General features: G+C 52.8%; 5 protein-coding genes; 3 read left to right on the plus strand and 2 right to left on the minus strand.

Annotated features, from left to right (window-relative positions):
* Nucleotides 1-625: 625 nt before the first annotated feature.
* Nucleotides 626-2,730, minus strand: RCC_02148 (uncharacterized protein; the record flags this gene model as incomplete). XM_023767431.1 has 2 exons in its annotated part: nt 626-2,389; nt 2,446-2,730. 2 exons carry the CDS (start codon nt 2,728-2,730, stop codon nt 626-628), a joined length of 2,049 nt encoding a protein of 682 aa, XP_023623199.1.
* A 257-nt stretch (nt 2,731-2,987) lies between these two features.
* Nucleotides 2,988-4,391, plus strand: RCC_02149 (uncharacterized protein; the record flags this gene model as incomplete). The annotated part of the gene is made up of 1 exon (XM_023767432.1): nt 2,988-4,391. One exon carries the CDS (start codon nt 2,988-2,990, stop codon nt 4,389-4,391), a length of 1,404 nt encoding a protein of 467 aa, XP_023623200.1.
* Nucleotides 4,392-4,732: 341 nt separating this feature from the next.
* RCC_02150 (related to permease of the major facilitator superfamily) lies at nt 4,733-6,643 on the minus strand (the record flags this gene model as incomplete). XM_023767433.1 has 7 exons in its annotated part: nt 4,733-5,622; nt 5,680-5,864; nt 5,916-5,987; nt 6,054-6,114; nt 6,174-6,195; nt 6,248-6,320; nt 6,381-6,643. The coding sequence occupies 7 exons, from the start codon at nt 6,641-6,643 to the stop codon at nt 4,733-4,735; spliced, it is 1,566 nt and encodes a 521-aa protein (XP_023623201.1).
* Nucleotides 6,644-9,043: 2,400 nt separating this feature from the next.
* On the plus strand, nt 9,044-11,929 carry RCC_02151 (uncharacterized protein; the record flags this gene model as incomplete). XM_023767434.1 has 7 exons in its annotated part: nt 9,044-9,163; nt 9,217-9,349; nt 9,400-9,422; nt 9,472-9,741; nt 9,794-10,108; nt 10,167-10,298; nt 10,349-11,929. 7 exons carry the CDS (start codon nt 9,044-9,046, stop codon nt 11,927-11,929), a joined length of 2,574 nt encoding a protein of 857 aa, XP_023623202.1.
* Nucleotides 11,930-12,871: 942 nt separating this feature from the next.
* Nucleotides 12,872-14,122, plus strand: RCC_02152 (uncharacterized protein; the record flags this gene model as incomplete). XM_023767435.1 has 6 exons in its annotated part: nt 12,872-12,888; nt 12,965-13,118; nt 13,196-13,281; nt 13,357-13,675; nt 13,736-13,784; nt 13,854-14,122. 6 exons carry the CDS (start codon nt 12,872-12,874, stop codon nt 14,120-14,122), a joined length of 894 nt encoding a protein of 297 aa, XP_023623203.1.
* Nucleotides 14,123-14,653: the final 531 nt, after the last annotated feature.

The following is a 14,653-nucleotide window of genomic DNA, read 5'->3' on the forward strand; positions in this document are numbered from 1 at the left end:
CGATGATGGTCAAATCTCCTTGGATGGATCCATTGAAGACAATGTATCTCGTGGGGTATAGCTTCTGGCATGGAGCCAAACATCGTCTTCCTGTGAGATTGCTAAGGTCTGGGGATACTCTCTGATGTGTTGTCCTTGGAATTGATGTTCTTCGATGATGAATGGCTTGGAGGAGACCATGTTTGCGCTCGATACTTCGAGACGTGTCAAGTGGGCGACATTTGCATCGAAGTAGGACAGGGAGACGACTGACGAGGCCGCAATGCAGACTTCAAATCGATGATAGAGTTCTCAACGACCCGGAGACTGGTGATTCCTACTTTTGCATTCTCTCTTTTGGGAAAGTCCGCGATAAGGTTTGCCCGTGTGAGATCGGTGGAAGTCCATGCCCATGTGCGTATTGTATATATAAGAGCAGAACGTTGTGSTTCGTGCGTCTACGTACTTCGTTGTACCACCTTCCATTCAGTGATTGTCATCGCCCGAGAAAATTCCCTATTCCTCACCCAAACGCCATTACCACCCACAAAAGTGAGCTCCAGGGTATCTCATGAATTCGCAAATCCCTCGCATGCCTGTTTCATGCCTTTCAAAAATTTCTGCCGATATATGGTTCATCTCTCGCTCACCAGGCCTCCCACTTTTGCCCTCCCATAGCCAACAATCGATTGAACAATTCATCCCTCATCATCATCGCCGTGATGATGTACGAATGACCCTGTTTGTCAATAATCTCCATCCCATCCGCGACTTCTTTGTCCAGAGCCCACCCCACCACCAACTTTCTCTTCCATCCCAATCCACCTAGTTTCTTCATCTCCTTGATGTCAGCAACAGCTACTGTCCAGACAGGTTGCAATTGCTCGATCAAAACGCCGTCATCGGTGGTGATGGTCTTGTCAAGACTAAATCCCACGCAAGGAATTGTAGCTTTGGTTGCAATGTAAGCATGTCCTTTCTTTCCATCATAGCGACACTTGAAGTCGACGGGTCCGCTGAGCAAACGAGATTCCTTCGATCGAAGAACCACGCCAAGCCTTTGTTTGGCATGCTCATTACCAGACACTTTGGCTTTGACGTGATCGGCTCCGAGGGCGGCATCGACGCCACCTTTGACGCTAGTTTTGAAGAGACCCGTGACCTTGGTACCGAGTTTGCCGTGACTTTTGGCTTTGCCGGCATCCACATCCGCGCCTGCAGTTTCGTGAGGCACAGCCGGGTCGGAGGCCATGGCGGCTTTGATCTCCTCGTCGGTGGCGTTGAGAGGCCAGTCTGCGCCTGCGGCTTTCATCTGATATTCCGTGAGCTCCAAGGGTTCGTCGGACGGCTTCTCACCAGAGTGTGGTGGAGGGGGAAGGGGTGCTTTGTTCGCTTCGCCAATGCGGAGGAGAGTAATGGTGAGTTGGGCGTTGGTCGGGACGCCTTTGAGAAGAGTGTTGCGAAGTTCAAGGATCTTTTGCCATCGAGGAAAGGTGGAGTTCAGCCACACGAGCCCTCTGGAGATGACTGGGTCACCGAAGAATGCGAATCCGACCCCAAATCCCGTGCCTTTCACGATCATGTATGAGGAGATAAAGAAGGATGCAGCGAACATGGGAACGATGACACCAGCGAGTCGTAACCGATACAGGTCGTGCGGAAAGGGAGGAGTAGGTGAGAGTGCGTTGCCGAACCGCTCCCATGTATCTGAGATGTCTGCAAGCGCGTGCATGGTCGGTCGCATCTTGTTCCAGATGGCGCTCTCCATCGGCACCTTGGCTTTGTGGTGCTTCTTGCCCTCCTTGGCAGTAGTTCTGGCGTCGCTGGCCGCGGTCGCCACGGCGGTCGGGTCTGGAACACCATCATTAGGACCGCCTTCTGCGCTCTCACCTTCTGGGGAATCTCCTTGCGGATGCTTTCCCGCCACGCTCGACAGTGCCACGTTGGCAAGACTGTTGACGAGAGCATTGGCTTCGGCTTCCACCGCCTCTCCTTTGTGGTTCTCGGGAGCGCCCGTGGCAGAATCTGTCGAGCCCAGGACGCCTGCTTTGGGTTTTTGAACGCCACCAGTGAGGGAGACGAGAGCAAGCGGAGCAGGAGGGAACAACAGCTCACGACTCGGTGGGTAGGTGATCAAGGCGATGACGGTGAGCAGGATGAGCGGAGCAATCAGATCGCATACCCAGGCTATGGTATATGCAGCACAAAAAGCAGAGGTTCTCCGGGTCTCACGCCAGGATCGAAGTCGCATGAGGTGTTTGCCCGCTCCCATCAAGCCAATGAGAACGGTCATGTACAGACGCTCAATGTTGGCACGCAGCTTGTCGGGTGAGAACTCCTCCTCATCGGCAATGTTCAGGTCGAGGTTTCCGGGAACGGGGTAGGGAAAGTCCTTGACATGATACATTTGCTGGCGTGTGTTAGCTTGGTGGTGTCGATCGTCTTTGTTACATCGTGTTGTCCTACCTTGTTGAAGCGGCGAAGCAAGATCCACAATTCCTCGTTGGGGAGCTTGCCCACCAGAGGGACGGGAATGTCCTTGACGTGATCTTGCCAGCCCAGGTCCTTGACTTCGCCATCGTGAGGCAATTGAGCGGCGCCTTGGATTTCGGGTTGCGACATGGCGAGAGCGTGACTTGCAGTGGGTTCGTCGGTCAGAGTGCGGGAAACTTGCTGCTGCTGGTCGGGATTTGCCATGGGATCTACGACGGCAYCAGGAATGGGGAGCAGGTCCATGATGTTGGCCGCCATGTTGAGAGAGATCATGGAATGTTTGGGGATTACCTATCGCAGGGATGTTGAGCAAGTCCCTGGGTATGACGCGTCATTCGAAGGAAACCTAACGCGTGGGATTTGTCGGAGATGAGTCCGTCCAAACATCCAACCATCCAAACATCACCAACAACATGAATTAAAGTATGTTGGGAGTCAGAGCAATGACGCAGATGAGGCTACAGCTTGCGTAGAGAAAGTCAGGGAAGTGGGGAGATCTGGGAGGGCCATCCGGAATGCGAGCCATCATCACGCGGAGCATTGGCACCGCTCGTGGCAGTGGTGTTGGGTACGGGAGCAAACCACGGTGGACACCTGCATGCCTCTCGCCGACCCCGACATGCCTCCCGCCGACACCAACACGCCGCCCGCAGACCCCGACACGCCGCCCAGCGCCYCTCTCTCCCACAAGCCTGGTCCGCCGTAGCTCTACCCTCTCTCCCACTCCCACTCCCACCCCCGCCTCGCGCGCGCCCCGAGCGAAACACCGCAGATGGACAGTCGAGGAAGATGCCGTGCTGCTCGAGTGTCGGAAGGCGGGGTTGAAATACAGGCAGATCCAAATCGGGGATCGTAATGCGGTCTGCGCAATGAAACGCATGCAGAGGCTGAATCAGGGTTATGGGGGAGAACAGATTGCCATCGAGGCACGCCAAGTACGGCAGCGCCATCCACCCCAAAATGCACCAAAGATGTTCTCCGAGGCCGAAAAGGCAGAGGTGCTGCGTCTCGTCGACGCGGGCGTGAATCAAGATCGCGTTGCCAGAAAGTTCAATGTGACGAAGGAGATGGTGTGGAACTGCTGGCACAATTCTCGAGCGAGCAGCCCTGCGCCGGTGCAGAGCCCACCCTCGCCACCCACAACAACAACATCATCAGCAGCAGCAGCAGGGRGATTCTGGACGAACGAGGAAATCGAACGACTGAAGGAGTTGAGAGCCGCGGGCTTCACGTGGCCGGAAATCGCTCGCCGCATGCCGCCGCCCCACCGCTCAATTCTCAGTATAAAACTGCAATGGTACTACAAGCTCAGCGGGCAAACAGACGGCAAGGCATCCAAGGAACATGAAGCACCAGCGGATGCCTCTGCCGGCTCACGTTGGGTTCGACTCACTCCCTCGGAGCGTATCCACCTTCTCGAGCTGTACCAGCAGGGAGTCGGGTCCGCAGCCATAGCTCGGCGGCTAGGTAGGGCAGCACACAACGTTCATCGCGTCCTCTTCGGACTCGACGTAGCGATGCGACCAGGGCAAAGTGTCCAAGACTGGTCTCAACGCTTGCTCAAAGTGCTGGAAGAACTCAAATCAAAGGCATCCCAACCACGCACCCTCCGTCGATTCACCCCAGCAGAGGTCGAATCGCTCCAGCATCTTGTTGAAATGGGAGCTTCAAATCGATACATTGCCCGATTCCTCAATCGCGCCTACCGCTCCGTCGTCACCAAAATGTCCCGACTTGGATGCAATAGAAGGCCGTGGAGCAAGGAGGAGCAAGAGACAATCCGCTCACACCAGGCACAAGGTCTTGAACCCTGCCATATTGCTGCAAAGCTTAGTCGTTCAGAGCACTTTGTGCGTAGCGTCCTTCGCTTGCCGCCTCCGGAAAGAGCGGGGGAGCGGGCTGGCCATGAGGCTGAATGAAGGACACAGCTTGAGAAATATGTCCACCATGAATGCTGTCCACCACGAATGGCGACTGCTCCTCAAGCCCTGAGCTGGGTGATTGAAGTGCAGTTGAATTGTAGGACCTAGGATATTCATATGTTGTGCTTGCCTTTCTACTGGCAATCCGGAGCGACTGATGCACAGGTCTGTTCCATAAATATATTTGCTTCCCTCGTGATTGTCTACTCGGTAGGTACCTCTACTGGCCCAGGTGGGAAGCCCCGAGAATTATGCATTTTGATAATTTCTCCAACCTCTTCTTTCTCACCAGATCCCAACCACACTTTCATGTAGATGAACTACTGCGTCCCTCACCCCTACAAAGCATATTTGAAGAGCGGCGACTTATCCCCCAACCTCTCCAATTCCTCCTCCCCATACTGCGCAATAGCAGCCTCTTCCGTCAAATGCTCATTCCTCCTATTATGCGCCCAATAAAGAAACTCCAACAAAAACGCAGCACAAAGACCCGCACAAGCAAAACCCAGCGAACTTCCAAAACCAGTCGGATATCTCGGAGCTTCACTCTGCAAGAAAATAAACGAACCAGCAATCCCACCGCTATTCCCAATCATAATCATAAAAGCAATCCCCGTAGCCCTCTTCTCCGCTCCGGCGAGATTATTAATCGTCCAGGAATTATTTCCTGGAATTATGGGATAGAGACCTACGCAAGCGACACAGACCATGACATAGCAGAGGGCGATATTATTTTTGATTTCCGCGGCGAAAGAGAAGAGAGTGGAGAAAGAGATGACGAGGAGGATTTGTGGGCCGACGATGAATGGCATGCGCCAGGAGAGGCGGTCTGCGAAGAGGGCGGAGACGACTGCGGAAATTGCGCCGCAGACATAAGGTGGAGCGGTTAGGAGTTGTGCGGTTGTGGATGTGAAGCCCATGGATTTGATGATTGTTGGCATGGTGAATTTTAGGCCGTAGTTGGGGACACAGTTGGACCAGAATACTATGGCTTGGAGGTAGAGTTGCCAGTCGCTGGTGACTTGTTTGAGGATTGCCCAGTTTATTCGAGGTTTCTTCTCGGTGGTCTTGGTGTTTGTTCGCACGCCGCGGTAGGCTAGGTGGGAGAGGTTGAGGAATTTGGCTTCTTCGGGGGTGAGCCATGAGGCTTTTGATGGGGAGTCTGCCATGAGGAAGAAGCATGAGGCGCCGATTGCTACGGAGAGTATTCCTTCCAGGAGGAAGATCCCTGTTTTTTGGTAGTCGAGTCAGTATTGGGTAGTCGTACGAAGTTCTTCACACTTACAACGCCATCCTCGAAGACCTGCGACGCCGTCGAGCTGTGCTATTCCTGCCGCGAGCATTCCGGAGAAGGCTCCGGAAAGGGCACTGGAGAGGTAAAAGCAGGCCATGCGAGTCTGGGTTTTCTGTGGAGGGTACCATTGTGAGACGAGCCACATTGCGCCTGGGAAGAACCCAGATTCGAAGAAACTGCAATCATCAGTCAGTGGTTCTTCTCAGGTTGCGTTTGGCTTTTCATACCCGATGAGGAATCTCGTTACGCATAGACCTGCGAAAGAATGTGTGATTCCTGATAGTGTCATGACGATTCCCCTGTAATGATCGATCCGTTAGCATGCACTGGACTTTGTTTGCGAGAGAGCTTCTATGCGGCCTTACCAGCAGGTCACGAGGATTCCAATGTAGTAGCTAGGGCGCGTGAACTTGGATAGAAGCATGTCTGCCAGTTCACATGGTTAGTGATGAAGCCATCCACAGGAAGCGTTGTATGTTGCATACTGGATGGAACTTCACACAGGATCTGGTATATCTCAGTCAGAGAGAATCGTTTGTTTGAAGTTACTCAGACTCACGTATGGGATGAAGAACACCACAAGAGCAATGTTGTAGTCGTTACCAGTCATGTTCAAACTCGCCTCAAGGCCCCTACTCAACATCAGACTTCGTTCCCAGCATCCGAAATGGTGCGGTTGGTTGGAAACCTACTCAATCTTCGCATTACCGATATTCGCTCTATCGAGATGGGCAATCAAGTATAGCAAAGCCAACATCGGGACGACACGGCGATCGACTTTGTGATAGATGCGGTCTTGTTCTTTGGGGTCGATATTGGCAAGCCATGCTCGTTCCTCGTCCGTGACTCCCTTGTTCATGCGTGCTGCGGCTTCCTCGACGTGATGGATCACTCCGCCATTCTTCTCATTCGTGCTGAGGCTGTCAGCATCGCTACGATGGGGACTGTGCGCCATGCTGGGAATGCGGAGGAGAGCTGAGGGAGAGCTGATGGGAGTAACAAAAGCGGCGACTTTTTGCAAGGGAAAAACACTCTACAACTTATACGTTTGGCGGTTCTACACTTCTCCGCAATACCAAGATCCTGGTGCATTCATGCCGCAGCTTCTCCAATTGTAGTAGTACGGTGGGCTCGACACACGACTGGTTCTCGCAGAAAGATACCCGAGCTTTGATGGTGAGCGGCGCAACAACGCTGCGGCAGATCAATCAGCCATATCATTTCGCGCAGCATTGTGCTGCGCTGTCTGCGCCATAGTCGGGGTCGTGCTCGACAAGTGGGTTGCGTTAAGAGATCAAGCATCTTGGCTGCGTTTCTTCCTCACATAGCGTGAAGCCGGCGGTTCACAAGACCTTTGAACTGGCTTGGCCGAGCATTGGCAGAACGGGGTCCCCACGGGGAAATTCCGCTCAACGTCTGTTTCAACAGTCCCTTTGCGCTTCGAACTGCGGTTCTGCTCGAAAAGGGTCATCCGCAGCTCGTCTAGGGTTCCATCCGCCGGACAAATGCATGATCCACCTTGGCCTCTACCGTCGATTGGACGGACTCGCATGAGATGTCTTGGCCACCTGCACCACCTGATGGGCTCCGGGCAGTCAAAAGGCCGAGATGCCAAAGTGAACACAGTTGTTCTGCAGCCTACGCCTCAATTGATGGAGGCTGTTGCAAAAGTACCTTAGTTGGTCAGCTTTGGGGGATTCTCCCCGCGCCAACAGGCTTGACTCGAGAGAAGAGTTGAGAGTGAACAGCCCTTACATTATAGTCGTAGCTTAGCAATTCTTTACGAGCATACCCTGGCGGCATGGCTGACTCTTGGAACCTTGGAAAGTGCCTCCCTCCTTGATGATGAGACCTTCCCCTCACGACGTACCAAAGCGGCTAATGCTTCGGATAATGCTGTAACAAGCCTGAGGAGGTGGCTCCGACAGTGTCAAGGTCATTCCCGTGGAAAGCCCGAATCAGTTCCGCCATGGCCTGTATGTATGAGTGTGGAATGATTACATTCGATGAAATCAAGTTGTGAGGGGAAGCAGAAGGAGGAGAGGTCGTTTCACAGTTTGGAACAGCGACTGCAGATTGCGCCTAAGTTTCTTGGCACTTTCTCACGCGTCACGCGTCTTCCTTCCCACATGCCGTCAACAGGTCTCTTTCCCTCCGCGATGTCTGCAAGACGCCTCCATCGTCACGGCTCTGGGGAAATCTGCCAATTCATGCTTTGGCACGCCCGAATGAAAATGAATGACCTGTGACGGGCGTCCGATGTGTGCGCCTCCCACCACGCAACCGAGATCGCGAAGGCTACTCTATTGCCACTGGCGCCCATCACGAGCGGCCATGTGCTTACGGATACCATCGCCCTACCAGGGCGAATGCCACGACCCTTTTCTCCTGCAGTAATTTCCCAAGCCGAAGCCGGACGGAAGTATTAAAAACTATACGATGGCGACCGCTTGCTTTCCCCGCCGTACGGACTGCGGAGCCTCGCCATATCCGATGAGACTCGATTTTGTTAATGATGTGCCGTGTACCCCAATGGGTATTTATGCTTGCTAGCACCGTCAGGTCCCTTCCGCAGCTGCTGTGTCATGGAGCTGGCATATTGAGTGTCGCTACTCTGCTGCTGTTTCGCATTGGGAYGGTCGTGGTGAACATTCCGAAAGCTCGAAGACAGATGTCCATCGTTCTGGTAAGAAATATGAATTGCTGGAGAATTTTGGCGTCTGATTTCCACCTGCGTTGCGTGCACACTATCCGCGACACGCGAGTGCAACGCTCTCGGTTGCAGATCAATCGCTGATATACGAGTCATGAAGGCGAGGTTGGAGACTCGATTTACATACAGCACAACGTCTCTTCGCACGAACGGTTCGCGATAACCATGGCAAGAGGCTGACATTGAGAGGCTGGCTGGCCAACTCGCAGTATCAAAGTCCGAGCTCACATATACCGATAGTAAATGCTGACTCGCCAGCACCGGAACCTTAGCTGCCATGCTGCACGATGATGCAGTTCGCATATCAGCCACGAGTCAGGAACGACCACATCCGCACGATCAACCAGAAACCAACCAGACGTTGACTTCTTCTCATGACTTAACAGCGCTATGGTCCGGGATGCGAGCTCCGCTTTGCTTGATACTGCGTGCACGATGCGGACGGCCCTTGCTCTTGGCCCTTGGGCCCCGAGCGACACGTTCACTAGTCGCTTAACTCGGAGAGTGCTATACTTTTCGATGGCATGAGTCGGTGACAATACGCCACAAGATGTGGACCTGCATCGTCAAATAATAGGGACTGCTTCGCTCTTCGCGCGGAGTTGTGAATCTGCAGCGTATGTGATCACTTGTTTGTCAAACATGAGGTACTTCCTCACCGCGGCGCTTCTCACGCCGTGCGCAAGCGCCAACTTGATATCCGAAGGTTTTCGATCTCGTACTTTGAATACAACGGCATTGCAGGAGCTGCCAGCCTGCGCGGTATGTCCTTTCCACTACCTGTTGGGAGAGTTGTCGGCTGAACGTGCACCCAGACCGTCTGTATCGACAATGTACTTCTTCCGGCAAGCTGTCAAGTGGACTCCTCTTGCTTTTGCGAGAGCAGCAGCATCACGACAGGTTTTGCTTCGTGTATCGAAGATGGTTGYAGACCCGAAGACTGGCTAGGTACGCAGGATCTGAATTCACAGAAACCGACATTGGCTGATTTCTCGCAGTTGCTACCAGGTTTCAAGCAGAGGTAATGCTCCCGATAAGCAAGGCAGAAACGAGCTGACCACCAGAACCAGACCTGCGGATTGCCAATCCGGAGCAGAGCAAACATCTCCCGCGGCGTCAATTGGGCTTTCCTCGCAATAGGTACTATCTTTGTTGGACTACGAGTGGTATCACGGACCCGACTGCTGAATGGTAGTGGCTTCCGCTCGGACGACTTCGTAGTGGCCTTATCCTTCGCTGTTACGATTGCTCTGCACGTCGGTCTGGAATTCGCGACCAAGAATGGTCTGGGGCAAGACACTTATCTACTTACCACCAGCCGTATATCTGAGGTCTTGAAGGTGTGCCATAGCGAACGGTCCGGGCGAGATTCAAGCTGACTCTTTCTACTAGTGGTCCTACATCGGTGGTATACTATTCCAGTCAGTCGTCATACTCTCCAAGATTGCAGTCGTCCTGCTGTACCTGCGGATATGGACGATAGATTCGATGAAGAAAGCGCTGCGCATCCAATGCTGGATAGTGGTCGCCTTTTTGGCAGCAACCGTACTTGCTTTCGACCTCGCGTTGATTTTTCAATGCTGGCCAATAGCCTCCGTGTGGAATATCTTCACCGGCGGACCATCTTCTTGCGTTGAGCTCCAACCGCTACTGTACACATTTGCCGGCCTCAACATCTTTTTCAACTTTGTGGTCTTCTTCTTGCCAGTAAGCAGACCTGAGCATCACCCTCTCTAGCGCGGCTACTGATATTGACCAACTACAGATTCACAGCCTTCGCAAACTCGATATTCCTTGGCAGAAAAAGGCGGGCGTGTGGTCAGTGTTCGTCATGGGTGTCGTGGTCACTGTCACTTCTGTAGTGCGCTTGCAGTACCTCGTCCGGCTCAAAGATGGTGTAAGTGGACCCAGTGGACTGAGATGTTCTATGTGCTGACGCTTATTCAGAACGTGACATGGGACTTTCAAAATGTCTACATGTGGAGTGTCATTGAGGCCAGCACTTCTCTTATTTGTGCCTGCATGCCATCCGTGACTGGCATCGTGCAGCGATGTGCAGGCGCTGATTCCAACGGTTCCTCGGACGACTTAATAGCGAACAGCGGTTCAACCACACAGAAAAGACTTTTACGGAGAGGCAACAACTTCTACACCGTCGACCGCGCCTCCGCAGACGGCGCTGTTGCAGAAATATCCGATGAGATCTTCGATCTCGAGAAATCACATACCATCGACCACTTCCAGGGCATGGATGTTGTGCCCACTGGGAACCAATCTCGATTCATGGAAAACCTCCTCGGCAACGATGACCATGGTGATCCACGACTTGATGAAGCAGGGATTGATGAGACGAGGATCGACGACGACATAGCCGGGGATAATGCGCCGACGACAATAGACATCGGGCGCCCGAGACATCATCAGTTGAAAAATCAGGCGACCGACATGGCAGCGCTGTTGTACCGATCGAAAGTAAGCGGGTTTCCAAAGAAAGTTGAAATATCTCACGACCCACCCTCTGAGCCTGCGGAGGCGAGATTGACATATCGCGACGAGGACAACATCCTACACGAAGTCACTGTCACAGATATACCCCAACCCCAAACCGGACCTTTTCACAGCGGCCATGGCGTGAGACCTACTGTCCTTCGGGCGATCACCGAAGTAGAGTCTCGTACCTCAAAGTACGTTTCGGGAGAGTTTGCCTCTCCCATCTATTCTCCATTGTATTCGCCGGCTACTCCAGGATCCAAACTGGATGATGATGCGGTCACAGAGGCCCCTCGTCCCCAAATGGTGTCCGCCTCTTCGCAGACGGACCTCTTTGAGCCACATGCTCTGTCTCCGATACGATCTGATGCCAGCTTGTCATCGGGAGGACGTGATGGAGGGTCTATTCGGCCGCCGCCGAGCTCGCGTTCCATGTCCACGCAGACCGACGAACAGAGTTCCACATCCCTGGCCTCACGGACTAGTTCCCCGGCAGTGAACGGCTTGTTGACACCACCAGCCGTACTTTCTCGAACCGGGTCCGCGAATACTCAGGACTCCGAGCCTGTGTCTCCACCGCCTATGGCGTCGCCAGGAGCAGTCTCCATGGAGACCCAAGTAGGAAGTCCTGCGCCGCCGCCACGAGACTTCCGTACAGCCACAACGCAGATTGACGAGGCAGATGCATTGCTCTTAACACCGAAGTTGATACCCGATCGCTTGCCATCTGGCAAGAATGTGGTCAAGTTCCCATCTCCCCCGAGTTTGTCTCAGCACACTTCGACCCAGACACTTGATCTGGACTTGCCATTTGCGTCACCTTTGTCGCTCGCGTCACCGCTGGCATCTCCCATTTCTGCTCAATCCGAGGCTTCCTTCGTTGGGCTAGCATCTATGCCTTCGTTGAACCTGACGGCTGGAACGCAGACTGACGATAATAATCTTACACCCGGTTCGCCTCTCAGCTCTCGACGATCATCTTCCACCCAGACAATTGGTTTCCTAGGTCTTGATTCGAAGCGGCGTCTTGGCATATGAGATCATTTGCGCACGTCAAGTGACGAAGAAGATGACGATTGCCGACACTATCGTGCATAGGTCAGCAATACGCAACGAGCTCTTGACTCATTACGGTGGCGTATCCCAATGGCATGGATCAGGACAGGCCACCTGACGCTACTCTCCGCAAAAGCGCGAGGGCATGTCGTTAGCTTATGCCTCGCCCCTTGTTTGGGACCTCCAGGAATACCTCCATCCGATCTAGCGTCCCGGAGCACCACGGCATCCCGAACGCAACCGAGTTGGACCTTTCGGGAACAGCGGTTCCTACGTATTCCGACGACGGCAACGCCGATATCGTCGATGCCTTGCCACCACCAAATCCACCTCACGCGGTTCGCAAGAACATTCACCTCGTTGACCTCAACACAGAGATCATGCGATGTTCCTCGAGCGTCGACCGCCTGTCAGAATAGACCTCAGCAGTCCACAGGAGACCACAGACAGTCCTTAGAATCTCCTATACGTATGCTGCGAAGATCTGTAATAATACTTGGGCAGAAATACCTTTGATCGGTGTGTCACACCATCTGGCTGATAAGAAAGCCGGTACAACCCCCACGCAGGCCTGTCCGCGTGTGGGAAACTAATTGAGCCAAGCAGAATGGCCATGTATCTATATAATAAGCGCAAATACCAAAAAATTCCCTACCCATCAACCATGGCTTCATAACCCCCACCGACGTCTCTCCCTTCAACGCTAGATCTACAGACGGAATCTTCTTGACTTGCACACATACACTTGTTGCCACCTACAATACATACATACAGACGTGCACACAGCAATCATGTTCCATCTCTCCGAGCAAGACAGTTCTCGAGACAACGTCCATCTTCCCCGCCATGTCAAACATATCTCTGATTCTCGCTTTTGCGCTGGCGATGCAAGCTGTGGTTGGACAACAGGGCTGCTATACTAGAATGCAGAGACGATCGTGGTGGGTTCATCGATATGAGGATTACTATTCTTTTCGGATTCTGAATTGCTAGCTAATATTGGTGGTTTTGCGGTAGGACATCGTTGAGTCCCGAAGACAAGGCGAAATATATCAGAGCCGATCAATGCTTGATGAATACTCCTCCGCAATATGGCATTCCTGGAGCGAAGAGTATTTGGGAGGAATTACAGTATGCTCATATTAGGAATATGAATTGGATACATGGCGTTGTAAGTCTGATGAAATTTTTGGTTGGTTAGATGGGGGATGAATGCATGCTGAGAAACTTTTGGTTGTTGTCTTGCAGAGTCAATTTTTATTTTGGCATAGGTATTATGTTACGACGTATGAGAGGTTGATGAATCGGCACTGTGATTGGCAGGGTGGAGTACCGTAAGTTGTCGATGCAATTTGTCTGTCTTTCTTTGGTGGGGTTGCGGTGCTGACGTGTGTTTCACTCTGTTCTAGATACTGGCAGATATCCGTCGATGCGGATAGTATCCTCTCATCACCCGTCTGGGACGCGAACCTTGGAGTGGGAGGGAATGGAGCGGGTGGGAATGGCTGCATTCAAGATGGACCTTTTCGAAACCTTACGCTGCATTTTACTCAAGATGGGAATGTTGGACCACCATATTGTTTGACGAGATCGATCAATGCCGAGACTTTTCGAGGTTCGGCGCAGAGGTTTGTGGATGAGTGTGTTGCGAGTCCGACTTTTGCAGAGGCGCATGTGTGTTATGAGGGGTTTGTGCATGCTTCGGCACATGATGGGACGGGMGGTGTTGTAGGTTGGAAAGAACAGTTTACCAAGAGATGAAGAAGTGGAATACTGACTGGATAGTAGATGGCGAATGCTTTGACAGCTCCGGGAGATCCCATCTTTTTCCTCCATCGTAAGTCGCGACCATCACCTGAAAAGTTAGTTGGGTGTGAGGGAGATGGATGCTAATGCTGGTGTCCAGATACCAACCTGGACCGACTATTCTGGGCATGGCAGCAACGCAACGCAACCCGTCTTCAAGATGTCAGTGGTGCGAATACGCCGTCCGAGGCATTCAATCGAGGAAATGGCTGGACGCCTCCCGGTCCGGAGTTCACACAGTACTCGGGCGATAATGGGCCTTGGACGACGCTGGGACATGTTTTGTGGGTCTGTGGGATTATGCCGAATGTCACCATTGCCGAAGTCATGGATCTTCACGGGCCGACTGTTTGCGCGGAGTATGTTTAGTTGCGTGGTGGACAGTGGGACAGTGGGACATGTCGTAGGTTTGGACGGCTGAGATTGCAATTCCAAGGTGTTGTAGATCGGACATGGATCATTGTGTCATTTTCTGCCTCTTGGCGTTGTACATGGCAGATGGGTCTTCCGCACGCACCTACCTCGCATCGGATGCAGAAGATGACATGTTCCTGCCGTTGGCACTTGGATGTGTATGCAGGATGAGAGGAGGAGGAAGAGGCGGATATTACTTACATAGATAAAATATGCATTGCAGTATGAAACCAGATCGACGGGCTCCGCCTGGAGATTAAGCATGACGTTAAAGGTGTGTTTCACCTTGGCTCCTGAAAGATTTCCAGGGTCGAGCGGACAGAAGCCGACGTGAGAGGTGCGCGTCGCGTTGTGGAAGAAGACGTGGGATTCAATCTCAACGAATCGCTTCCCTCCGGCTTTAGCCCGAAGATCTACGCCACACGCGTTCAGCAACTTTTATCTCTGCTCCTTTCCAACGCCGCTCGCTGGGAGTCCATCCACCTT

This window comes from Ramularia collo-cygni (assembly GCF_900074925.1).
Source record: "Ramularia collo-cygni strain URUG2 genome assembly, contig: RCC_scaffold02, whole genome shotgun sequence".
Classification (NCBI taxonomy): domain Eukaryota; kingdom Fungi; phylum Ascomycota; class Dothideomycetes; order Mycosphaerellales; family Mycosphaerellaceae; genus Ramularia; species Ramularia collo-cygni.